The sequence below is a fragment of the Rattus norvegicus genome, chromosome 8 (assembly GCF_021556685.1).
Source record: "Rattus norvegicus strain SHRSP/BbbUtx chromosome 8, alternate assembly SHRSP_T2T, whole genome shotgun sequence".
NCBI classification, from domain to species: Eukaryota; Metazoa; Chordata; class Mammalia; order Rodentia; family Muridae; genus Rattus; species Rattus norvegicus.
Window position 1 is genome coordinate 126,523,342 of NC_141541.1, and position 27,086 is coordinate 126,550,427.

Below are 27,086 nucleotides of genomic sequence, written 5' to 3' on the forward strand. Positions count from 1 at the left end.
CAAGCATTGATCTTTTGATTTTTTTTTTTTATAAAAACGTATCCATAAAGACAGCTAGAGGGTAGGGAGAGGGATGCAGTGTTGTTCCTAACGGAATTTTGGAGCGCTCCGGGGATCGGACCACTCCTGGGCCTCCAGAGAGGCAGAAGCTCAAGCGATGTGTTGGCACTGAAGGCAGTTCAGGGCCTCAGGCTCCGCGCCAGAGGTCGGTGCAATAATGTCAGCCTTGGCCGAGGTGCGGACACAGCTCCACTCACTCAGGTCGGACTGCATCAGACCCCCGGGCTTAGTCCTGGATGGAGATCTTCACAAAAAGTGTGGCTGATGGATGCTGGTCTCCATTCTTAGACAAGAGGTGGACATGGCGGTACCCTGGTGGGAAAGGACGATTCTGGTCACTGAGAGAGGATGCTAAAGGCATAGCGCGCTGTGGGTGTGGAGAAGCCAGGCCCCGCCCACTGTCCCTGGCAGGCTCCTCCCCTCCAATGCTCACCCTGCTTGAGGCTGTTCCAGGGGATAGTACTCTGGCCAATAAAGTCGTTCTTAGAAGAGGAATCATAATCCTCTACCATGAAGCGTACGAGGGCAAGGTCAGGCACTGTTACCTCAAACTCAAACTCCATGTCCCACCGTGGGTTGAAACCTAGAAGGTCAGAAACCATATCAACAGCGGGGCCAACGGTACCAGCAGCCTGGCCCAACGCCGACCCAACGCATACTATACCATTATTGGTAATAACTGCTGTCTGACGGCTAGCCGTGTCCCGGCCCACGCCATGGATCTCCACGATCACCTTGGGGTCCACGATAGAATTCTTATTCTTATTGACCTTTGGCAGCTGCTGTCCAGAGATGATCTAAGGAAAGGTGGAGACAGCGTTCAGGATTACAGCGAGCAGGAAGGGATTTCCAGAGGTTGCCACTCCCCCTGTGTCTGGCCATACCCGGACACGGAGCCTCTTCGGAGCCCACCAGGGCCCCTGAGTCAGGGCACGTGAGTTGAAGGTGGTGTTGGGGTCTCTCAGAAAGGCGGGTTTCAGCACATACCCACAGCCTCCATTGTCCTGGAAGCAGCCAAGGTAAACATCCATTTCTGGCCCAGGGGTTTGGAAGTTCAGAGCCACTACAGGGGAACAGAGCAGTCACAAGCTGTGGGTTGGCCCCAGAGTCCTCAAGCCCAGCCTGCTCAGAGTGCACTAGCATGTGGGTTCCTATGTGAGTTAGAGCAGGATCCAGTGGTCCGGTGTCTCCTGCCCTCCCGGCACCCAAGACCCACCACACTGACCATGTGATCTATTGTGTGTGATGTCGTGTGTAATATAGGTGTGTGTTCATGTGAGTGTGTGCTTGTGTACATTTGCATGTACTTGCGGAGGCCAAAGGTCAAGGCCTGGCATCTTTCTCAATTGGTCTTCACTTTAGTTTTTGAGACAGGGTTCCTACTGAATCATCTGGGCCGGCTGGCCAGCGAGCTCAGAGCTTGGCCTGTCTGAGCCTTGTTCTTTTTTTTTTTTTTAAAGATTTATTTTATTTATTATATATAAGTACGCTGCAGCTGTCTTCAGACACACCAGAAGAGGGCATCATATCCCATTACAGATGGTTGTGAGCCACCATGTGGTTGCTGGGATTTGAACTCAGGACCTTTGGAAGAGCAGTCAGAGCTCTTAACCACTGAGCCATCTCTCCAGTCCCTGAGCCTTGTTCGTTAGTGCTGATTACAGGCTATGTGTCATCACCCCTGTGCTTTTACGTGGGTAGGAATCCCGACACAGGACTGCCTGCTTGTATGGAAGACATTTTGCTGGCTGAGTCATCTCCCCAGCCTCTTTTGTTGGGGTTTGAGACAGGGTCTCATGTAGCCCAGGCTGGCCTCGAACTCACTAAGTAGCCAAGGATAACCCTGAACTCCTGACCCACCCACCCCACCCCCACCTGGAAAGTGCTGGATTGACAGGTGTGACCCCATGCTCAGCTCTTGGCTGGCATCCAAACCTTCCCAGGCCCCCCAGACCCCTCATCCTATGACCTTCAGAGCTCTGGCCATCAAGGCCAAGTGCTCTCTCTAACCTCCCCCCAACCCCAGCTGCTCCGTACCAATCTGGCAGCCCCCGTTCCACATCTCCACAGGACTGTAGTTGGAGGAATCTGTTCTCCACCCAGCCGGGTAGATCCTGCTCAGACAGCTCACGTTATGACGGACAAAACCATTTCCTGAGAACAGGCGGTGTGGAGTCAGCAGTGAAGGCCTCGGTGGGCTAAAAATACACCTACCCACCCCACCAGTTCTGTCTGGACACAAAGCAGGGCGTGCCAACTTGGGGCCCTGCAGGGCTGGGTCTTGACCATCCAGATGGCCTGGATCATGTGCCTGCAAGGACAAGGGCTCACCTGATTCTTGCAGCAACCGGAGGGCACGGCTCTCAGAGAAGGAAGCCATCTCATAGAATGCCTGCCCAGAGGTGCCAGGACTGGAGAAGCCACCAAAGTGGACGCTCTTGCAGTAAATGATCATGTCGGAGAGCTCCGGCACCAGCTTTAGTTTATCCTCCTGGAGGCCGCGAGGAGGCCCGGGTTAGAGCCACAGGGCAGGACAAGGTGGGCACTGAGTACCAGAAACCCAGACGAGAGAGAGAGAGAGAGAGAGAGAGAGAGAGAGAGAGAGAGAGAGAGAGAGGAGAGAGAGACAGACAGAGAGAGAGGAGGGGCAGAGGGTCTGAATGGCAGCCACAGAAAAACCAAGGCAAGGTGACCGTCCCGTGGGCAACGGGGTGGAAAGGGCCTGGGGCCGCCCCACCCCCACGGCTTCCCCTAGAACCTTGGGCTTGTGTTGCACTTGGCTGCGCACAGCCTCGTCCTCCATTTCAGCAGCCTCATCCTCGTCAGACACGTCAGTGGCTTCGGACCCATTCTCCCCTCCAGCAGGCAGCAGCCCTCCCAGCTTCTTCCCTTTCAACAGGATCTTGCCCTTCAGTTGCTGGGGACGCACAGCTGACTGGTCAAGACCCACATAGGCCTCCAAGCCAGCTTCACTTCCCCACCTTAAGGGCGTCCACTCCATACCTCAGGTGAAGGCAGGCTCGAGGTAACCCCATCCAGTGGCTGGTCCAACAGCATGGGCCCCAGGATAGCCCTCAGGTGACGGGCCATGACTCGTTGTTGCTCCAGGCTACAGTGGTTCTCCAGGGACAGGATGACTGGGTAGGGGGATGCCTAGAAGCCCCAAGATGAGTTAGAAGGGACCGTCCACCCCTCCTGTCCTCTCCTCCCTCCCACGGGCACGGCCAACCTTGAAGGCATAGTCCCTGATGGCCCTGAGCACGTCACAGAAAAGTATCTTAGAGGTAAAAGTGTAGCCATGGTAGATGATGGGTTCCTGGTTGGGACCATCCCAGCAGTCGAGCTCCAAGCACCGGCAGCCTTTGCACAGAGCCCTGCAGAGAGTGGTGACAACTAGGCTAGGACCCTCCAGGTCCTGTCCCGGGTCCCACCCCATCTTACCCCTAACCGTTCCCCGGGCCACACCGGATGTAGGCCTCCGTGCTGCTGGGCCCTGTGAGCTGGTCTTCCAGCAGGTAGGTGTTGTGGGAAGAAGACACTAAGTAGTGACTCAGTGGCTGGTCCATGTCCTGGTAGACACGGCGGTGTGCCAGGCTGAAGGCGTTACCGTCAGCCGACAGCAAGTACATGAGGAAGCCATCCTTGGTCATCTGCCGCTGGGCCTTGGCTAGGTAGGAAGAAGCCACCATTTCCAGTCAGGGTTATCTGCCCACCACTGTGAAAAGAAAAGTCTTTTCTCCACTCCGCCTGCCCACCCAGTCCTCTGCAGCTCTGAGGAGCTGAAGTCGGGGCCTCCTGGTGAGACTGTGGTTACAATGTAGTGAAGCACTATCTCTTCTCCTTCCCCCTATTCTAAAAGGCCCAAAAGCAGGGTATCGCCTCCTCTGTGTCCCTCGGACTGAACACCAACCACGGGGTCTTACACAGCACTGTACCACTGAGCCAAGTCCCCAAGTCCTCCTTTAACTCTGTACTTTGAGACTGGGTCTCACTAAGCTAACCAGGCTGGCCCGAAGCGTTGAGCACTTCTTGTCTTCCCTAGATCATGTCTCAAAGCTGGACGGAAGCTGTGTCTAACGAAGAAGTAAGAGTACAACCTTGGCTCTGTCAGCCGCTTCTTTCTATGTCTTGGGGCAGGAATGCTCAATGGCCCTTGAGGAAGGAACGGGAAGAAAACGAGGCCCAGACAGGGCAGACACTGAGCTCTTTCTCCCATCCACCTGCTTACATGGGATAGCCACACACTGGTCAGCAACCCTGGGGCTGGTTCCCTCCAGCATGTCTGTCTGTCTGTAGTTCCATCAATGTCTCCCAGCCACTGGGTCTGGGACAGTTGGGCCCTCACCAGTCTCACTGGGCTCGTAGCGCTCAATGAGAGAGAGGGCCAAGGCTGGCCCTGCCTCCTCCTCCCGCTGCTGGTGCTGCAGAAACGTCACTAGCCTCTCCACCGACAGGGTCTCCGCGGATCCTGCGGCCTCCTCAAAAGCACGGTCGATCTCTGCGCGCTGGGTCAGCATCTTGTAGAAGGTCTCAATCTCCTCATCCTCCAGCGAGTCTGTCTGGGAGTGGTCACATTCCTGCAAGACCGGCACAGCCCGTGGGCGGGGCTCAGAGCTGGCCTCAGGCCAGGCCCACAGCCCCAAAGCCCCACACAGAGCCAGCTCACCCTGAAGATCTTCCTGGCGTAGCCGTCATCCACCTGGATGTTGAGCTCCTTCAGGAAGTCCTTCAGCTCCTTGAAGTTCATCTTGTTGTCCTTGTTTTTATCAGCCTTTCGCAAGCAGGAGTGAATCCAGCTGGGTGAGCAGTCAGGAAAACACACAGCAGCCAGATGCCCACCAGGATCCCAGCTTTGCGAAGCCCGGGGTCACGTGAACACAAAGCAGGGACCGGACTCTGAAACCTTCCTTAACGTGGTTCTTACCCCGCCTTTCCCTTGCTTCTCTTGCTTGTTGGTTTGTTTGTTTGGTGCTAGGGACTGAGCAGGGTCTGACACAGCACTCCACCGCAATCCTGCATTTACTTTGTATTTTAAGTCAGGAGCTGTTCAAATTATTCTCTTTAGTCCCATTAGGCCTTGAACTGGTGATCCCCCTGCCTCATCTCCTTGAGTAGCTAGGATTACAGGATTGCACCACCAGGCCCAGCTAAGGGTCTTTTTTGTTTGTTTGTTTGTTTGTTTGTTCATTCTGAAGCCTGATGGCATTTGAAAATATTTACTATAAAAAAGGCTCACTGCAGACAATTTAGACTACAGAGAAGGAACCCAGTCAATAACACCCCCCCCCCCCCCCGCCTGATCACTCCCCTAACTCCTTGCTGGGCTAATATCAGCCTGAGTCTCTCACACGGCTAGCGTTCCTCCAGTACCTGAGGCTGGAAACACACATCTCCAGACACTGATCAGAAAGTGGCAAAATCCCACGCAAACTCAAACCCGGATCAAGTCATCCTGTCTGGGACAACTCGTGCATACACACACACACACGCACGCACGCACGCACGCACGCACGCATGCACTTGCACAGGCGCACATAAACACACACATACACACACATACACACACGCACGCACACACGCATGCACACACACATACACACATGCACGCGCACACACACACATGCACACACACACACCACACCACCCCCACTTTCTCCCTTCAGACTCTGAGGAAAGGATGAGGAGGGACGAGGTTCCCAGCACAGTCCTCACAATTAGAGCACTGAGTCAGACAAGAGGATGAACTTCATGGGTGTGTGTTACAAAAAGAAAAAAAAAAGACATTGAAATTTAATTATACATGAAACAACAGCACAGGCAGCATAAGAAATATTATATAACTTTTAAAAAGTCTAAGCCCCAGGCCAGGCCTGTACGTCCTGTAATCTCAGTACCCTGGAAGGAGGTTGTGGCAGAAGAATCAGGAGTTCTGGGTCATCCTTAGCCACATAGACAATTTCAGGGTAGCCTGAGCCACCTGAGATTCTGTCTCAAAACGGACAAGCCAAAATAAAACGACAAGAAAACCTAAGACACACACCTGTGCCAGGCAGTGGTGCCTTTAATCCTAGCACTCGGGAGACAGAGGCAGACGGATCTCTGAATTCCAGGATAGCCTGGTCTACAGACTGAGTTCCAGGACAGCCAGGGCTACACAACTTACAATAGCACCAAAATTATTAAGATTATCTGAAATTTTTTTAAAAGTATAAAACTTAAAATTCTGAGAGGCACAAAACATTATTAAAAGAAATGGGGGGGGGTTAGGGATTTAGCTCAGTGGTAGAGCGCTTGCCTAGCAAGCACAAGGCCCTGGGTTCAGTCCCCAGCTCCGAAAAAAAGAGAAAAAAAAAAAAAAAAAGAAATGGGAAAATACTAGGGACTGGAGAGATGGCTCAGCACACAAGACTGTTCGCTGGTTTTACACTAAGATCCCATGTCCTCATCAGATGGCTCACAACCACCTGTAACCTGGCTTCTGCAGGCACTATAGACTTGTGGACACACACATACACACACACACACACACACACATACACACACATGCACACACACTATAGACTTGTGGACATACATACATACACACACACTATAGACTTGAGGAGATACACACACACGCACACACACACACACACACATACACACACACACACACAGAGCGAATCTTCAGCATGTGGAAAAAGAAATAATCAAATGGAAAGACACCTGACCATATCCACGGATCAAAAGACATTTCATACTGAAAGGTCTCCAGATTGACCTATGATCCCTATCAAATGATGTTAACTTCTTTTCAACAAAGTGACAGAAACTGACCTTAAAATGCACAAGGGAAGCCACCAGTCTCAGACTGGCCAAACCAATCTTGAGAAACAAAGAACAGACACGGACAACTCACCCTTGCTGATTATGAAGCTAACGACAAAGGTATGGGAGATGAGAGAGTGCAGGGGTACTGCATGGAAGGACAGACAGACAGACAAGTGGGCAGAACTAAGTCAAGAGTAAATACGCATTGTCACAGCCAAGGGACAATTCAATGGGATACTCAACAGGATTATTTCGGGCCCAGGAGCTGGCACAGCAAGCACAGGTTCCTGACAACCGAGTTTGATCCCCATATGGTAGGAGAGGGCCAACCCCCACAAGTTATCCTCTGACCTCCACACACACCAGTGACAAGTATGCAATCATATACAATAAATAACTAATGTAATGAAAATAATTATAAAAAAGTAAGTCTCCGGCTGGAGAGATGGCTCAGAGGTTAAGAGCACTGATTGCTCTTCCAGAGGTCCTGAGTTCAATTCCCACGTGGTGGCTCACAACCATCTGTAATGGGATCTGAAGCCCTCTTCTGTTGTCTGAAGACAGAGACACTGTACTTATGTATAATAAATCTTTTTTAAAAAAAAAAGTCTCCATGCACAGGGCTGGGACAACTGCATATCCAAATGTAAAGAAAAATTAGATTTCCTATCTCATAGCACGCACAAAACAGAGCAGAAGATAAACCAGAGATTTACTTCACAGCCAAGAGCGTATCTACAACCAGCGAGAAACCTACAGGTTAGTGATGTCACGGATGTGAAATGGGCCCCACACCACTTCACTGCTGTGGGGATTTGAACTGTTGGAACCTCTTTGGGAAATGATTTGGCTGGTTTTCAAAAAGTTAAGAGGGGAGGGGTTGCGGAGAGATGGCTAAGAAGACCAGAGTTCGCTCTCAACACCTAATGGGGCTGTTCACAATGGCTCCTAACTGAACTCCAGGGATCCAGTGTCTTCTTCCGACCTCTGCAGGCACTGCACACATATGGACATAATGCGCACGCACAGAGACAGAGACACACTTAAAACCAGAGCAAGGGGCTGGAGGAATGGCTCGGTGGTTAAGAGCGCTGGATGCTTTCCCAGAGGAACGGGGGTTCAGTCCCTAGCACCCACATGACAGCTCACAACAGCATGTATCTCCAGTTTCAAAGGACCCAACACCTTTTTCTGGTCTCCACTGGCCCCAGGCATGGACATACAAGCAGGCAAAACAGAAGCACACTTAAAATGGGGTGCAGAGAGAATGAAACACACGCTAGGAGGAAGAAGCCACTCAGGAGAGGCTGCAGGGCCTCTTCATCGAAGGCAAGTCCACAGAGGGCGACATATTCGGAAGCAGATGGGGGTGATCTAGGCCTGGCTTTGGGGGAAAATACGAAAGACACTAATGGGGCTTGTGGGGCAGGAGAGGGCAATGATGCTCTAACCTCGGGATGGGAACGAAAGCACAACTCTAAGTATGTGAAAACACATGGGGTCAGGTTCAACAGTGGCATGTGTGTCTGTTCGTGTACACGCGTGTACATGTGGAGACTAAAGGCTGGTCATGCTGGTCCTTGGGTACTATCTGCCTTGTCCCCTGAGATAAGATCTCTTGCTGGCCTGGAACTCACTTTTTAGTCTAGGCTGGTTGACCAAGGATCCACCTGTTTTGCTGAGGTTACGTGCACACCACACCTGGCTTTAAATTTTTATTTTATTTTAGTGTGTGTGTGTGTGTGTGTGTGTGTGTGTGTGTGTGTGTGTGTAGATGTGTGCACATGAGTGCAGGTACCCCTCAGAGGCCAGAGGCATCAATCAGATTCCCTGAAGCTGATTGCCAGGCAGGCCATAGTGAGCTAGCTACATGGGTGCTGGGAACCAAACTTGGATCCTCCGAAAGAGCTGTGTAAGTTCTTAACCACTGAACCGCATCACCTCCCCAGCCCCACCCCCTCCTGGCTTTCCCATGTGTGCTGTGCTCAAACTCAGCACAAACCATGTTTGCACAGCAAGTCACCGACCGACTGAACCACTGTCCCAGCCCTAGGCTCAGCACGTGGGTTAACTTTATGGTATGTGGATTATCCCTCTATAAAGCTGTCATAAAAGTGGACGCTGCAGAGCATGATGGGAAAGGCTGTAATCCCTGCACTCAAGAGGCAGGAGGATCACATGTTCCAGTCCAGAACCTGCCTCAGGCAAACAAAAATGAGAGCCGGCCACAGCCTTGTCTCACACTGAAGCAGGATCGGTTAGTCCGGACTGATCCGCAAGTCAGCCCGAAAGCAGATCAGGACGCCGGGGTCCCAGTATCGCTCCCCGAGACATGGCTCAGGAGAGTGTCATGGCCTTCAGTGTCCTCGAGGGCAGTGACCCTGAAGACATGACTGCATCACCCCACCTCTGTCCCACCCCACCCCACTTCCCAGGCGCCTGCCTCCACACTGCTCACAGAGAGAATCAGGGAGACCAAGGTGTTGGCCTTGGGTCAGAAGCCCTTTCCCACTTTTCCTTCTGCCTCGGGTTAAAACAAGAATTCCTAAAATTCACAGTTGAAAAAAATAGCAACCCTTTGTACGACGATTTCTGCGACAGGAGTCTTTGGAAGGTAATTTGAGTTAGATGAGGACTTGAAGGTGGGACCCTGACCAAAGGTTTAGTGCCTGTAGGCGAGAGCTTCTCTTTTCATGAGAGGTCAGAGTGAGAAAAGGTAGCCACCTGCAAGCAAGGGAGAGGGCCCTCGCCAGAACCAGCCATGCTAGTACCCGAAGAAATTCACTGGTGTCAGGCAAGCCACCCAGTCCCTGCAGTGCCCGGTTGGGTGTGCCTTTGAGGGAGTGTCCAGAGATTAAATGGAGAGAGAAACGTAGTTCATTCCCTGGAGTCTCAGGTTGAGTAAGAAGGGGAAGGAAGTGAGTTGCACACCAGTGTTCTCCTCTTTCTCTGCGCTTCCTGACTGAAGGCACGGAGTGACCCGCGGCCCCGAGTTCCTACCGCACGCCTTTCCTGCAGCGGTGGACTGCATTCCCCTGAAACATACAATAAACCCCTCTTCTCCTGGTTTGCTTTTGCCAAGTATCAATCACAGCAACCTGCACAGGATCCGACACACTCTGGCACTTTTGTTACGGCAGCACACCGTAACGCATCCCACGCCCAGCCAGGACCCACCGCCCCCAGGAGGATACTGCTGCAGCTTCTGCCGCTGGTCCATGGAGCCGGAGTGGTGGATGATCTTGCGCAGGCCCTGCACCCAGTGCTGAGCGTCAGCTGGTGATGGGGCAATGAGGTCTAGGGTGTTGCGCTGGTCCTTGAAGACAATGGAGAAGCATCGATCCTCGGGGATGTCTCGGGCAAACTTCTCCAGGCCTTCTGTGCGGTGTCCCATCCGTACCTCCTGAATGTCCTCGATGGAGACTGCAAAGAACAGGCTGTGAGGTAAATGGCTGCCTCTGGCACAGCCAAGACCACGAGGAGAACACAGCCTAGTGTCACAAGCCAGACCGGGGGCTCAGCGTGGGTCCGGGAGAAGGGTGGGAGGGCAGAGTAGAAGAACGCAAACACTTTGCAAGCAGAGCATACACGGGGAGACACAGAGTCAGAGATCTTAGGATAAGAAGGGCAGCGACGGGGTTGGGGATTTAGCTCAGTGGTAGAGCGCGCTTGCCTAGCAAGCGCAAGGCCCTAGGTTCGGTCCCCAGCTCCGAAAAAAAAGAAAAAAAAAAAAAAAGAAGGGCAGCAAGGACCCAGGTCCGTGGCCACAGAAATGAAGGAACCAGGTAGCAGTTGAGGTCTGAAGCAGGCCTCTTTGAGACACTCCACGGTGGATCTTGTGACAGAGAGAAGTCACGCACTCTCCAGACCACTCTGGTCTTTGAGCCCCCACAGCTATCACAGTCTTCGGGTCCCTTTTCTGACCACTTCGGACAGTCCTGGCTCTGGGGTCTAGGGACAGAATCCCGAAGCCAGAGAGAAAGGCAATGTGTTTACCCTGTGTGTGACTGCATGGGTTCTGGCTTCGGGACGTCCTTTGGCAGAAAGGAATAGAAAGGCCCCACCTCCCAGGGCCCAAAAAGGCAGAGCAGAAGCCAGTCTGCATCTCTGAGAGAGCTGGGCAGGACAAGGAGACGGAGTCAGGGTTCTGTCCTCGTGGGCCTGTCTCTGGAGAGGCTGAGTTCTACTGTACTGAGGGATCCGAGACCTCGGGGCTCAGTGGAAGGGACAGACAAGGCCACCCCAGCAGGTTAGACATCATCCAATAGGGGGCTCACTGTCCATAGGGGTTCACTATGCTATTCCTGAGGGTCTAGAAGATATTACATCATTCTACCCTCAGGCTGGGAGAGCCTTCACATCACAGCCAGTCTCCCAAGCTTCAGGGACGAACAAGACCTTCTACGCTGCCACCCGAATATATCCCCCCCCCCCCCCCCGCAACCTGGCTGAGAGCCAACCTTACCAGAGCACTCGTGCTGAGCCTCCCCACAGCAGGACTACCCCTGTCACATCCATCTTCAGCCTTTCTCCTCCATTCAGCCTGGATCCTCCCCAAACCCCTCCTCCCCTGAGTCCCCAGGGGCCTCAGGGCTACACTTGCCTTCTGCCATGTGCCTCGACTGGGTCATAGGCTCTGAAGAGTGGGGACCCATGACCCAGCACCATCTGGGATGCAGAACATATCCCCGGTTAATCCCTCTTTGCCCCATACGAGGCAGCTGAGCCATGCTGGGTCAGGAATGAAAACAGGAAGCCTGGGCCTTGGAGCCCCCAGGCCCAGGGAGAGAAAAGCCAGCTGCCTCTGCTGCTGATAACACTACCCGGAACAAAGAGTGGGCACTGGGAGGTACTGAGATGCAGAGACAAAGAGAAACCGGAGAACCTGTTACCCCTCCATTATTTGGACTCAGTTCTCTCAGAGGTAAGGTGCCATTGTGTGCAAGAACCTCAACCCTTCCCTGGGAAAAATAACTACAAACAAGTTCTGCTACACATGAGGCCTATGACAGTCTCTGTGGGTTGGAAGCGAGCCTCCCCCGTAGCATCTGACCCCCATCTCAACTTGGCTTCCTCACCTGCTTACAGGGTGCTGGCCTGAGTGAGCTGCTACTGGATGAGCATAGGGAGGGGCCTTCTCTTCTTGCCCCTTCCCCTGTCCTCCTCCAAGCACTAAATGCACCTTCAAATGTACCCACCACGACTCCAGAGAAAGCCCTCGGTCCCCACCCACCCCCATCCACCAGTAGCTAACCAGAAACCCCATGTCAGGACAGGAGCCCAGTGTAGGAACCTGTCGGGCTTCACAGACACTGGCAAGGTCAGGAGGTTCACTCCTGTGCTAGGAGCCATTAGTTGAGGCAGAGCTGAGTCTCAAGGTGGTTTTCCCGTTTTGTTTGTTTGTTTTGGTGACAGGGATCCGTGTTTCTAAGCTGGTCTTAAACTCTTTACAATGATGAAGATGACCTTGAACGTCTGATCCTCCTGCCTCTACTCCCCCCATATACCAAGGTTACAAGCATGTGCCGCCACACCCAGTTTGTGCTGGGGACTCAGCGCAGGGCTCCTTGCATGCTGGGTGAGTGCTCTACCAATGGAGCTACCTCCCCAACCCTCAGAGGGATTTCTGGGACTTTAGAGTCCCAACCTCAAAGGGAGCGCACCAGGAGGCTACAGCAGGGGGTTCAGGAATCTATCCTTAGGATGCAAGGTGAGTGCGGCCCTTGGCTACACAGTAAGGCTAGCTCCGGCTGTGTGAGCTCCGGCTGGAGAGATGGGGCTGGAGAGATGGCTCAGTGGTTAAGAGCACTGACTTCTCTTCCAGAGGTCCTGAGTTCAAATCCCAGCAACCACATGGTAGCTCACAGCCATCTGCAATGGGAACCGATGCCCTCTTCTGGTGTGTCTGAAGACAGCCACGGTGTCTTTATGCATATATACATATAAAATAAATAAATTTATTTTTAAAAAGAATAAACAAATAAACAAACAAAAAAGAACAAACACCACACGGTGGCCCATGCCTTTAATTCTAGCAGTGGGAATTCAAGAATCTTGGAGCTGGAGGTTGACAATGTCAGACAGGACAGGCTGGAGCCTAGCCCATTGTCAGAGTTCTAATGGTGAGCTAGCACTTGGCTAACATGGCCCCACCCCACCCCACCCCGCCCTCAGCAAAGGTGTAAAGGATACTTCTCTGGTACAGAACTTTCGGGGAGCTCCTGCACTGAAGGGCATGTCTCCAAAACTACCCCAAACCTCTCAGGAGGCTGTCTCCATTCGCCCACCCACTCCTCAGCTTTAGATCCCTGGGCAGTACCCAGCCCTCCTTCCTCTCCCTCCTGTGCTCCACCCCAGCCTCCCATGGCTCAAGTCCCAGGAGAGTTAAAGTCTCCTGAGCCCCACCTTACATACCAGCCACTGGGACGGAAGTACTATCTCTGTCCCCGGACTTTGGGCCTTGCTTTTGGCCCTATCACACTGATCCACCCACTGTCTGGGTGGCACCAACACATTTCAAACCACCCCGTCCAGCTCCACAGTTGCTTTTCAGCCTGGCTGTCCCCATCTGTGGTCGGGTATGTTCACCTTCCATTAACCCCTAAGGCTACTCTGTGACCAGCCTAACCTTGGTTTCCCTACAAATGATTTAACAACAATCTTTTCTTGACCCCAGCAACCTAAGTTTCTTCCTTTTGCTCCTCACGCATGGCCCACCTGTGGTCACGGTCCATGACTGGCCTCCACCCTACCCTGTACCAAGCCCACCACGAGACCCTGGGGTACTCACACAGCTGCGACTCCGGGGACCTCATGACCTTTCGAGATTCCTGCCAGATGGTCTTGCAGTCCTCCTGTAGCTTGTAGAAGCGTTCCCTACGCCACGAGCTGGACTTCACCTTCAGAAGCTGGCTGCCCTTCAGAAGGGCCTGAAGGTCCGGGTCATCCTGGAGCCCTGGGAGAGGCAACATTGGTGAGATGTCACCGTCTCCACAGTGTCCCTCTTAGCATCAGCCCCCACACAGGTCCTGTCCCCTGCCCAATCAGAGCCGGTTCTCACCGGCCTCATCCTCACTCGCCCCTTCTCCCTTGGACTCAACCGGCCAGTCCCCTGCCTCCTTCACAGGGAAGGCCCACTTAAGATCACACTCTCTGGCCCAACGTTGAGGATCCATGGAACCTGGGGCATCTGTACCCATAGCAGACAAATGTTTGACCACTGTGCTATACTCTGTGCCTCAAGACCACACTTAGACACCGTGACTTGTCTAAAACCTGAATGAGCACAGCTCAAAGAGCCGACAGTTCCTGAGCAATCTGGGAAATGGCCTGGTTCAGAGCAAGGTGACCCGGGGCTAAAAGAGAAAGCAGAGGAGAGGAGGAGAGTGACCAACGCAGCTGGAAATCAACCCAGGCCCGCAGAGCCAAATACCTCCCACCTCCAATGGCTCCAACAGTATCGACAGTATCTGTACCTCAGATCCGGCACACTTCCTGACCAGCTGTGTGACCTCAGGGTTTGCTGCCATGGGAATCCCTGGGGCCGCGCTATTCCAGACACTCCCTCCCCTGTGTCCCTGCCCCCAAACTCTGACTAAAATCTGCTCAAGCCATTCTCAGATATTTGCCCCCAGAAGAGACCACTATGGCCTGTGTTTAGCCTGCTGGAATGGCCCTGTCTTTCCTATAGGACCCCAGCCACTGATTGCCCTGGGTCTGGGCTCCCTCAGGAAACAGCTCCTTTAAGACACAGCTCAATCTTTTCAGAAGCTGAGACAGGGCTCACGGGGAGGACAGACCTCAACTTGACCCATTCCTGCCCAGCTGTGTGGCTTGACCTGAGTCCTGGGCTCTGGAGTGAGGACTCAGGGTCCTCTCTCCTGACAGAGCCGGGCAGGAGACACCAGGAGGACGCCGAGCCCCTTAGGGGTCTTCATCCGCACACAGACTCTATACTGAGGATGATTAAGGAGATCAATCTGCACCCTGTACTTTCACAATGCACCAGTGCGAAACAGAGGTAGATACCTAAGGTGGGGTGGGCACACACACTCACGGGTGTTTACATCACACACAGTCCAGCAGCCAGATCTGTTGAAAGCCAACTGGACAAGTAAACATGTCCCTAAAACTACGCGACCCAACAGAAAAGAGGCATCAGAGACACCAACCATCCTGTTTGACGGGCCAGAATCTATGCTTGTCTTGGAGAAAACATCACAAAGCCACAGGCTTCCTTGTTGGGCCTAGACCCTCTACCTCTGACATCCCCTCCCAGTTAGTCCATGATGTGCCTTCAACACATTATCTACAAGCCAATATGGACCAGGCTTCACTCACCCACCTCTTCCTTATCCCTCATCAGCTTCCTGCTTTTGTGAGAACATCTATTCCCTGTAGCTTTAGGAGCCCCATTACCCGCCCCCGCGCGCATGTTCCCTTATCTGCCCTGGAGTGAGAACAGTATCCCAGAAAGCATTCTTGCCAGTTCTTCGAGATGACAGTCATCCCACACCCCACCACCTTTGTCCCGTGCGTCTGCCCACTGCTAGATGCTCTACCTCAGTACGGTCACCTCCTTCAGTGTGGGGAGACCTTGGAGGAGAGATGGGGCTCGCAGAGAGTGTCTCACATGGAGGGAAGGTTAGGGATTTTCCAGACCATCAGAGTAGAAGGCCACTGCTGGCCTCTGCTGGGAGACCCCACTGTCTCTTCTCGGGCTGAGGTACACTAGGAGGGGCGGCTCCTGACCATCTGTCAATACCCTGCCCCCTGAGTTGGACACTGTTAAGCAAGCTCCTGCTAACAGCTCAGATGAGAATGGGGGCTTCTGGGAAAAGGAAAGCAACCCCCACCCCTCTCGTTCTGGAAAACACTGTGAAGGGATGACAAGGTTATCCTGTCTTGGAGCCAGCAGTGGCCCGGGCTGTGGCCCAGTCTGTGGGGTCAGACAGTGATAAGCTCCAGTAGGATGACAGCTCCCACCCTCTAGGAACTGGGAAATCTGAGCGAGGATCTCCATGGAGTGGGAAGGGCTTCCTGATTCTAAGGCCTCTGGGTGGCCTACGACAGGACTCTTGTTCCCTTATGTAGAAAGTCTGTAGGAACCCCTTTTCCAGCCTTGGGAGGGCAGGTGAGCTGTGAGCCCAGGGTCTTCACCAATCTTTGCCCACAGGGAAGCGACCGTGTAGAGGACACGGAGGGTGGGAATCCAAGTGCGCCCAACAATCTGTCCGAGTTCCCAACATGCTGAATGACGAAGGTGCTGGGTGGGCCTGGAACCTGTGTTTATACACAGCTCCACTAAGATAAACAACGCGATCACAAACAATCTCACGGACACATCGCACACAGGGACACAGTGTGCAAACCACCCCCACACTACCCAAGTCCCACGGAGCGCGTACTACTGTCTTTCACACTCGGGAACGCCACACATAGGACAGGATGTCATCACCACAGTAATAACAGCAGCCGTCATAATGACAGCCAATACTTGAATAAGTTACTGTTCGCAGCACATGTGTTTAATCCCCTCAACTGCCCTGTGTAGAAAGGCAGTAAGTATCATTATCCCCATTTTACAGAGGGGGAAATCAAGGTTGAAGGAAGTTGCACAGTGGAGTGGGGACTCAGAAGTAGGCAGCCTGCTCTCGGGGTCGGAGCTATGAAACAGGCAGCCACCTCTCAAAGACACAGAGCCAGCGGGTAACAGCGTCAGAAACCCCACACCGCAGCAGAAAGACACCCAGCCATTCTATCACCCTAGGCTACGGGGTCACATCAGTCATGAGCAACCACTGTTAGCTGTACACTGTCACAGGGCTACACCTACAGTGCCAGAATGCCACACTTGGGTATATGGCATTACACGCTATCATCCCCATATCACCAAGTGGGACAGAATCACTTAGCCAACCCTGGGGTCACCAACTGTCACTTGTTCAGGTCTACATCATACTAGACCACATTGGGCTACATAGTTTTACCAGTTCTACAGGGGATCACACACCCAGGGCTGAGTTTGTAACCAGGAAAGGTTGGGGTTAGTAGGGAGCATGGAAATTGGGCTACTCTGGAAGGGGCAGTTATCTAGTTCTCCCAGTACTCAGCCCACACCCACACCCACACAGAAAACACTGCCCCGCAGAAGAATTAAACGTATTATCTGAGGCTTAAAGGGAGGAGAGTCCTGTTCCAGCTGCTGTCCTCTTCCCCCGCAGTAGGCTCTCGGTGTCCCCTGCATCCCTTACCCAGTCTCTGTCCATTGAGCGCCGCCACTTTGAGACTCTGCTCCTGTAGGTAGAGCTCCCGGGAGCGGTTCACGCTCCTCCGTCTGCAACTCGGGACCCCCAGACACTGCATGGTGCTCTCCTAACCCTCAGCTCTGGTAAATCCCAGCTCAGAAGCCGGCGGAGTCGGACCATCTGTCTAGCCTTGAGAAGGCGGAGCCAGAACCTCAGAGGAGGGGGCGGGCCTGTCTCCCTGGGGGCGGGGCCAGATCATGGGAGGCGGAGCCAAATCTGGGGGCGGGTTCATGGACTAAGGAGGTTGGAGAGAGCAGAAAGTAGGCGAAGGAAGTGGAACCAGAATCTAGGAGGTGGGACGAGGAAGGTTGGCATCCATCTCGCGGTGTGGCTGAGGTGGCCTTTAATTCGGATATTTGTGCTTTCACCTTCAGGGTGTTGGAATAGCAAGCGTGGCTGGAGGGTTAGGGTGGCAGAGCCTGCCAGACATAACCCAGGTCCGGAGGGCTAGCAGCCACCGCCTGGAAGGCGACGAGGAGGAGTCGCAGCCGGGAAGCACACGGAAGGAGAGGAGGAGCCCAGGAGGGAGGTTCCTGCTCGGGAAAGGCGGAGTCCAGGCAGGGAAGGGCGGAACCTCCACTTGAGAGGGTGTGTGAGGGTGGGGACTGGCATAAAGTATACGGTAGAACCTGGGGAGGAATGCCAACGCCAACTCTGCAAAATAGGCCAGGCGTCAGGACTGGGAAGACTGCTCTGCAGAGGGAATCCTGGTGACATAGAGACGTGGAGGTGGTCAGGTGGAGACCGGGCTAGTAAACGGAACCCACCAAATCTCTATCCTCAATTATTCAACTGATTTGTTGTGACTAGGCCTGCTGCCTGCCCCCAGGTTTTCTTCTCCATGTCTAAGCAGTGTGATCCCCAAAGTAACAAATGCAAACGCAATAATTCTTCTTCTTCTTCTTCTTCTTCTTCTTCTTCTTCTTCTTCTTCTTCTTCTTCTTCTTCTTCTTCTTCTTCTTCTTCTTCTTCTTCTTCTCCTTCTCCTCCTCCTCCTCCTCCTCCTCCTCCTCCACCTTCTCCTCCCCTCCTCCCTCCTCCTCCCCTTTTCCTTCTTCTCCTTCCTCCTGCTCCTCCTCCTGCTCCTTCTGCTCCTCCTGTTCCTCTTCCTCCTTGAAACAGTATTTCTCTCTGTATAGACCAGGCTGCCTCTGCCTCCAGGTTGAAAGTGTGTGCCATTACCACCTGGCACAAACGCAATTCCCCCCCCCAAAAAAAAAAGAAAGAAAGAAAAAGAAAAAATGTAGTGCTGAGAGATGGCACTGACTGCTCTCTTCCAGAGGTCCTGAGTTCAATTCCCATCAACCACATGGTGGCTCACACCCATCTGTAATGGGATCTGATGCCCTCTTCTGGTGTGTCTGAAGACTGTGACAGTGTACTCACATACATAAAATAAATAAATAATCTTTTTTTTTAAGTAAAAATGAGAAGGAGGAGGAGGAGGAGGAGGAGGAGGAGGAGGAGGAGGAGGAGAAAAAGATACTACCCTCAAAGGGAATCTGCAGGCTTACCTAGAATAAATCAGAAAGACTAACTCTGTGCAGAACTGTGTGGCTAGAGTGCCCGGGAACACTGGGGCCTTTCATCCATACAACTTCCCTTTCATTCACTCTGCAATTACTGAGTGCCCACTACAGGAGGGTCAGGACACCACCCAGAGGCCTGACTCACCCCTCCCTTACCGCTCTGTCCCTGGAGAGGTCCCCACTGGGTTCACTGCAGCAGCAACACTGAGTCACTGGCAAAGCCAGGTTTTTGGCACAAACAAACAGACTGAAAACAAAAAACCCCCGAAGCACAGAGCAAGTGGGTTGGTTGCCCATGGTCACACTGAAGTGTGAGTAATGAGCGAGGAGCTTTAATGGAAATGAACTGAGATGTGGACACAGGAAAGCTTTTGTCTGAGGTGGGGGTGAGTAGGGTACAGGATAGCCTACCCATGTTGTAACAAACACCAAAAGCAACATGTAAAGGGGTTTTCTGTCTGTCGTCTGTTCAAGACTGGTTTCTCTTCGTAACCCTGACTTCCTAGAACGCTTTCTGTAGACCAGGCTGGTGTTGAACTCAGAGAACCTCTGTCTCTCAAGTGCTGGCATTAACAGCGTGGGCCGCCCCTGCCCAGCTACACAGAGGTTCTTAACCAGAGCAAAGACCGCCTGGGCCCCAATGTGATCGAATCTCAATACGCTGTATTGTCTCTGAATTCTTCAGCACTTTATGTAATGCATCCAAGAACACGATCCTAAGTTTGTTACTCAGGATTGTGAGGCAGGAGGATTGCTATGAGTTTGAGGCCAGCTCATACCACATGGCGAGCAGGCCAGCCTAGGGTATAAAGGGAGATCCTACCTCAAAAACAAACAACAACAACAAAAAAACCTCCAAACAACAGCAAACAGCAAACCTCAAGCAGCCCATACAACAACAGAATGCAGTTCTGAGATGATCCACAGACTGCCCGACTCCTCAAGTGGCCTGGGACACAAAGGAGTTAACAGCACCGATCAATGTATGTGTGTCGTGAGCCTAGAACCCCCAAAGCAGACGGCTTTCAGGCCTAACTCTCGTCCGGTGGGGAGCTGGCCACCCTTACTTGCTGTGACCGCTTTTCTTGGGTCCTTGGCTTTTGAAGCAACCCAGAACTACTAAACTCATGAATTTTGTTTGTCTGAAATAGGATCTCGTGTATCCCAGGCTGACCTCCAAATCCCTGTGCAGCTGGGGATTGGCACCTTCCAAATGCTAGGATTATAATCGCGTGCCGCTATGCCAGGTTTATAAGGGACTGGGGACTGAACCCAGGAATGTGCGTCTGCCAAGCGACTCTGCTGAAGTTAAGTCCCCAGCCCCCGCTAATAGTAATCCTGGCAACATCCTCTGTGGAAAAATATATTGCAATCCCACGGGTGAGAAAAAGGCTCAGGAAGGCAAAGGTTACATAGCGAATAGCAAAGCTGGAATTGAAGCCTGTGGCTCTTGGGGCTCCCCCCCCCCTCGCACGCCCCGTCCCTTTTACAGAAGGACAGCTCTTGCAATAGGGCGGGTGGGCCAGGTGTAGGGCAAGTTAGTGTGGGTGAATGTCTTCAGTGAAGAGAAAGGTCCTGGGAGGTGACGTCTCTTTGGGGACCTGCTGAGGATGCCAGCGCAGGCTTAGCTAAAATAGAGAGGGGTCAGGTAGGAGGAGAAGGTGGGAGCTGTGGTATCCATTAGCAGGCTTCAGTGGTAGAAAGAACCCTTTGGTTCATGCCACATTTGCCCTCGGTGCTGTTCTGTCATCTACTCACCCTGCCAGACAACTCCCGGCTTGTGGGGTTGGGGGAGGGGGCTGCAAGGAAATAGAGGCAGCTAGAAGTCTTATCTGACGGGGGGGGGGGGGGCTCTGCTGTTTGTCTTCACAAATATATGCCTTTATCCAACATCGCCTCTGTATGAGTAAGAAGTAAGGACAGAAGCCACATTTCATCTCCTGGTGAGTCCATAGGTCTCCAGCTAATGGAAGGGACTGAGGGCGTCCCTCCAGCAGAACCCCCAACTGCCCAAGCCAGAAAGTGACCAGTGCTTCGGGACCTGCAGTGTGGAAAGGAATGCAGACTCCCTCTCAGCTAACAAGTACAAGCCATGCCACGGGGACCACACTCGCCCACTGCTGATCCTCCTTGACCGACCTTCCTCCCCATCTGGTTTGCTGTGTAGGCGGTCACTGTGGATGCCACGCTTGAAGCGCTGGGCCCACAGGTCTGTCAGCTTGGCCACAGTGTACATTCCAGTCCTGCAGGAAAGGCTGGACTGAGTCACAACTTTGGGAGGCTGGTCTCAAACAGGGTGGGCCAGGCTAGCCAAGCCTGTGACATTAGACTGAGGCTCTGTGTCTTCCTCTGTACGGGAGACATCAAGGCTGACCCAGGAAAGAAATGGGACAAGGGCACAGACACTGAGGTTAGAGCCTGTTTCATGGCCCACGTTCCATGACACCGTGGTGTCAGAGGCACCAGAGGGAGGCGGCCAGGGGAAAGACCTGGTAGGTAGCCAGTAATTGCTAATAGATGGGGACTGAGAACAGAGCCTCCTTCCACTGTTATCCTCCAAGCCGAAGACCCTCTGGTGGGAATCCAGTGTGTCAGTTATAGGAGTATCTCTGACCTCTGAAGGGAATGAGGGAGCAGCGGGAGGGGCATGAACGCAGCCTGACAAGGTGGCTTTGAGAAACCCAAGCTTACTGGGCTCTGGCAGCAACAAAGTCTAGGTCAACTGACAAACACAAAACAGGTCGGGGGCTGGCTGCAGGGCACACATCCAAGTGGGGGAGTGGAGCATAGGACGGTGGGAACAAAAAGTATACAGCCTAGGTGGTGAGATGTCACAGTGGGTAAAGGCAATTGTTGAAAAGCCCAGAGATCCGCGTTTGATCCCTAGAACCCACATGGTAGGAGGGAATCGATTCCTACAAGTTGTCCTCAGACCTCCATACACCCACACCCCCTGGCCCCTCTCGTACACACAAATACGCGTTGTTTAATTAGACACAAAAGCCTACAATCTCAGGGATACTGGAGTAAAGTGAGAACTACTGTTAAGCAGTGGATCGATGTGAGAGGAACAGGTTTTGCTGAGCTAGTAGATGACCTGAGAAGACAGGAAGGAAAGACTCCCCAAAGCCCCTCCCCCACAGTGGCTCTCCCTTGTTCCTCTCTCTTCCCTGGATGCTTCTAAGACCGGCAGCCGGGACTCTGAGCTTTCCTCTCTGCTAGAGGGACAGCCGTGGGGAGAAGAGCTAGCCCAGAGGGGAAGAAACAAAGCCGACTGGACAAAGGACCAAGCTGCTAGGTTGTTCTAGCTGAGACCTGGCCCACTCCGGCCATGGGGGGGGGTGGGAGGGTGTCAGTAAAAAAATCGCGCAGCTCCTCCCAGCCCTGGCATCGCTGTTTTCTGTTCTGGGCAGCGAGGGCTGCCAGACAGACCTCAGCCAAACTTGCACACCTCCTCCTCGCCCCACCCCTTACACCCTCATCGGCCACACCCGCGCGGCCTGACTCGCTCCGGCGCACCCGTGTTTTGGGAAGCTTCTGAAGAGAGAGCTTGGTGGTCTAAGGATGCTGTTCCCTTCCTTCCCCGAGACCTTTGGTGCCATCTGGACGGAGGAGCCCAGACTTTTATGAACAGAATAAGGGGAAATCCCCTAGAGAAGTCCGCACTGTTCCCCGATCTCTTCGGCCACATTTTGGGGGAAAGTGGAAACGCCCAAGGTTGTTGTACCCAGCGCGGGCTGAGGTTTTCCAGGATCCCGCAAAGAGGCAAGGAGTTGGTCTCTCCGGTGGTTTAAATGCGGCCGAAGGAGCTACTATTCCTGCTGCCCGGGTAGGGGACAGGCTTTCCCGAGGGTCTCCCCTGCGGGCGGGACACTCACCGTGCAGGGTCAGGAAGTCCCTACCCGAGTCCATGCCCGTCGGGGCGCGCGGCGGAGGGGACCCGGCGTGATTCACTTGAGCAACAACCGAGCGGCCTGGGGTCCTTGCGCAGGCCGGTACAAGGACCCAACTGAACTGCGGCGGGAGGCGGCCGGGGGGGTGGGTCCAGGACACCGTACCGCCCCCCGGGCCCGCCAACCCGCGCCTCTCCCCGCCCCCTCCAGGGGACCGAGAAAGGACGCGGAGCAGGGGGCCGGGAAGACTGGCCAACCCTGGACGGGGCTCGGGCCAGCTGGGTGCGCCCGGCCAGAAATAGTCAGATCCCTCCCGCTTCCTCCACCGCCACCACCCACAGGCCCTGTCATTACCGCGAGCTGCGGGCCCCACGCCCTGCCTGTGGGCGCCTGGCCTCGCTGGGGTTGTGGGTGATGTGGGAAAGAATCAGAATCGGGTCTTAGCGGGAGGGGGTGATGGGGGAGGAATCACGGCTCCAGCCTGCTCCAGCGTCTTCTGAGAAACGCGTGCTTGCCCGGGTCCACGTTGCTACGTTTGGGGAGAGTAATAGCTAGATTTTTTTTTCCAAGAGAGGGGCCCCTCTCTTTAGCTTTCCGAGACTTCTCACTTCCGGGGGTGCTAGTGGTGCTTTCGTCGAGATAGGGAGCAATAGCAAGCAGGTATAGGTCCCTTACCCCCTAATGAGGGGAGAAGATGGGAGGCCTGGGTCCCCTGATATAGAGGGCAGTTAGCCTGAAGAGGCTAGCCTGACTCACTGCTCACCTCAGCTCTTTCTCTTCTAGCACTAGCAGGCCTCAGTGGCCTGTGAAATGTGGAGGGCAGTCTCTGGATTCTGAGTGTTAGGGCTGGGTTTTAGAGAACCACATGACATTCGTGTACCCCCCACCCCACAGTGTGGGGCTGGCTCCTTGTCTGGCATTCAGCCCCCATCCTGATGCCCTATGAAGGCCCCTAGGTTTCCGTTCCACAAGCTGAAGGCTGTACTACATGAGAGATGAGCAGGGCTCCAATGTAGACAGAGCCTGAGAAGGGGCAAGATGGAAAAATTCCCTCCCCTGACTTTCTCCAAAGTCCTACTCTCCAGGTCTTCCTTGAGCCTTGGAACCTCCCACCTGGGTCCTGCCCTGGATCCTGGCAGGCAGATACTCTCATCCTGAGTCAGGCCTCCTCAGACCCAGCTCCTCTCCTCCACCTGAGACCAAGAATTCCTGACACCAGCAGTTGGCACAGCCTCAACTCCAGCGTCGTTTCTTCTTGTCATCTCTGATTCTGAGTCCTGGGCTCCAAGCCAGGGCGTGATCCACCACTAGGGCCTCTCCCTCTACCACAAACGACCATGGTGAGGTTTACAGAAGCTTCTGCCCACCCCCCCCACCCCACCCCCGTACTCCAAGCTCACTTGAAACAGGCCCATTTCTGACTTCCACAGCACGCATTGCAGCTCCCTCGTGTCCCCTCCCTGGCCTGGGGTTGCCAAACAGAACGGGCATGCTGACTCAAAGCTGGCCCAAGCATCCAGGTTCTGCCAGAAATGAGGTATGCCACACTCAAGTGCTGACCTGTGGGGTGACTTTCACCCCTTCTGGATCTTTCCCTCTTACTTTTACCTCTCTCACAGGGTTGGAGGGGCTGGACTCTGTTTCTCTGCCCTCAACACCCAGGGACAGTTGTGTGGGCTTAGTCCTGGCCGGGTGCTGTGTTTACTCTACTCAGAATCTTTGCAAACTCTCCTGAGACCCTGGTTACTCATAGCACTCGGTGGTAGGCTTTCTTTGGAGCCCAGAGCTGCTGAGACCTGTTCTCTATGTGCGGAGTTCTAGTCATTGTCCCACCCCCAACCCCTGGCTGTCCTAGTCTCAAGTGTCTGTGCAAAGGTGGGTGTGTGGGAAGGGGCTGGTGACTGTGGGCAGGTGAAAGAGGTCTAGAATTCGAGCCAGTACTTGTTCTGTTAGAGTCAGTCCCCTAGGCCCCCACACCATGCCTCACTCTGAAGTCGGTGTGTACACATGCCATGTATACTATCAGCACAAGAATGCTAAATTTCAGGACCGTCAGCTCCGGGGCTTGTCTTGCTCAGCCCCTCCCCCATGAAACACAAACCAAGACCAGCCAGGGTGAATGAGGTCAGTGAGGTTTACTCAGTCCTCTCCCTGTCTTTAGAACCCAAGTTCCGGAGCATCAGGGTGAAGGGGTTGCTTACGGCTCTGCAATTTCCTGGTGTGAGAATCTGATCGAGTCACTTTGCTTCTCTATAACCAGGAGCAACCTGGGATAAACTGACGATGTCGAGTGTGTGGCACTGATAACTGCCTGCCGAGGGTTCTGAGCTAGAGTTTGCCCGCCCATAGCCGTTTTCTCTACGTCTGACGTAGCCTGGTGGCCACAGAGGCTCTTGGTCTAAGGGCACACTCCTGCTTTTGTGAACTTCCGTGCGGAAGGTCCTGACCCAGGTCCAGCTGCCTCAATAGGAAACAGGAAGTTCATCTGCCCAAAGAGATGGGGATGACAAGGAAAGCTCTCAGACCGTCCTTGATGTCACTCACGGGCAAGATCAGATGCCAGCATGGGCTACAAGGTTGCAAGAATCAGATGCCAGCATGGGCTACAAGGTTGCAAGGATCAGATGCCAGCATGGGCTACAAGGTTGCAAGGATCAGATGCCAGCATGGGCTACAAGGTTGCAGCCCCCCTGATAATCTTAGGATAGCACGGGGTCCTTGAGGGGGTTTTCTTTTCTTTTATCTTTTGGTTTTACAAGACAGGGTTTCTCTGTGTAGCCCCAGCTGTCCTGTAACTCACTTTGTAGACCAGGCTGGCCCCAAACTCGTAGAGATCTGAACCTATCGAGATCTGCATGCCTCTGCTCCTGAATGCCGGGATCAGGCATGTGCTCCCACACCCAGCAATTGAGGATATCTTCCTGAGATTATGTTAATCAGCATTCATAGTGAATGGAACTGAGTCAGCTTTTAATGTGGGTGTTCAATGTTCTCCTCCGCTTACCCCAGCCGCAGCAAGTGGAGTGCTTCATGCTTCGTGAGTCCTGAGGAAAGTGTTCCATAGCTATGTCCTCTAATCTGAAAAATTCCCTCTTGGAGGGAGAAAGAGGGTTGGAAGACTCAGGAAGCTAAAGAAACTTGCAAGGCTCAGGAAGTCACAAAATTTTACAAGGCCTCTCCCAGGTTTCTCTATTCAGTGAACACATCGGCAGAGGGAGAGGGGGCCCTGGTGGAGCTGCTGCAAGTTCTTCAGGGAGTCTTTATGAACCCTTACCCAGGCTGGGGAGGTGACCCAGTGACCCAGTGGCCTCTGGCTCACCTGTGATTCTGGTAAGTTCACCAGTTCACCGAATGAAAACTTCTATTTTCTTTTCTTTTTTAAGATTTATTTATTATATGTAAGTACACTGTAGCTAACTGTCTTCAGACACACCAGAAGAGGGCAGTGGATCTCATTACAGATGGTTGTGAGCCACCTTGTGGTTGCTGGGATTTGAACTCAGGACTTCTAGAAGAGCAATCAGTGCTCTTCACCGCTGAGCCATCTCTCCAGCCCTTCTTTTTTCAATAAGTATTTGTTAAAGAGTCTCTCATCCACTGGGTACATAGAAACATAGGGATGAATCATCAGTGTTCAAAATACATTAAAAAATGAAACAAACAAACAAACAAAAAAACCCAAAGCCTCCCCCTGCTGTCATGGAGCTCAGATTTTTAACGGAAAGAAGAGAGCTACTGTAATAAACACAAGGAGTGATCCCAGTGGAATCAGTGTGATAATCACGAGGTGAAGCAGGAAGAGGACGGGCTTAAAGTGGGTTGTTGGGGCAGGCTCGTGTGGGAAGGTGGCTCTGAGGAGACTCAAGGAAGTGAGAGTGTAGGGCACAGGGAGGCCTGGAGCCAAGGATTCAGGGTAGAGGGAGCAGGCTCAAGGAGAGTGGCACACTGGAGAAATGCATGGCAGTGTCATGATGGCAGTTCACAGAGAGTCAACAGGTCTGAGGCCTGTTAGGTCTCGCAAGTGCTTCTAGCTTCCCTGGAAGTAACACCTCAACTGAGTCACACGGGAAAGTCTCTGGTAGCTGAAAGAAGTCATCATGGACGGATGAGCAGGGCAAACAGGAAGCCTGAGGGAAGAGAGTCCTGCCACCAGGTCATTCACAGGGGTGAAAGGTGCCTGGGCCTCTCAGGGTTCTCTGCATATGAAAGGTGATAGAATCCAGGAAGTTTTCAGGAGCAGAGCCACTCGTGGCTAGAGAGAAGGCTTGGCTACTGAAAGGTTGAGAGCATGTGTCACTCTTGCAGAGGACCTAGGTTCCATGGGATCTGATGTCCTCTTCTGGCCTCTGCAGGTGCCCACATGAAGACATGCTCTCTCTCTCTCTCTCTCTCTCTCTCTCTCTCTCTCTCTCTCTCTCTCTCACACACACACACACACACACACACAAACACACACACACAAATAAATGTGGTTTGTTTTTGTTTAA

General features: G+C 53.2%; 1 protein-coding gene and 1 long non-coding RNA gene across 9 annotated transcripts; one reads left to right on the top strand and one right to left on the bottom strand.

Moving 5' to 3' along the window:
- Positions 1-6: 6 nt before the first annotated feature.
- Positions 7-22,838, bottom strand: Plcd1 (phospholipase C, delta 1). Of its 7 annotated transcripts, XM_087560473.1 has the most exons (16): positions 14,346-14,408; positions 13,931-14,225; positions 13,661-13,825; positions 10,065-10,293; positions 4,727-4,856; positions 4,406-4,637; positions 3,526-3,727; positions 3,290-3,434; positions 3,064-3,213; positions 2,819-2,977; positions 2,392-2,551; positions 2,098-2,214; positions 945-1,123; positions 725-857; positions 494-643; positions 7-372 (listed from the first exon to the last, which is right to left on the bottom strand). In XM_087560473.1, exons 2-16 carry the CDS (start codon positions 14,067-14,069, stop codon positions 287-289), a joined length of 2,376 nt encoding a protein of 791 aa, XP_087416599.1. In that variant the 5' UTR covers positions 14,070-14,225; positions 14,346-14,408; the 3' UTR covers positions 7-286.
- LOC102548352 (uncharacterized) lies at positions 22,194-27,086 on the top strand. 2 transcript variants are annotated; one of them, XR_015628111.1, is made up of 4 exons: positions 22,194-22,535; positions 23,672-23,939; positions 24,042-24,136; positions 24,860-27,086. It is a non-coding gene; the product is annotated as an uncharacterized LOC102548352 (long non-coding RNA). The 2 variants fall into 2 exon arrangements; XR_015628110.1 differs by lacking the exon at positions 22,194-22,535 and having other exon boundaries at positions 22,808-23,939.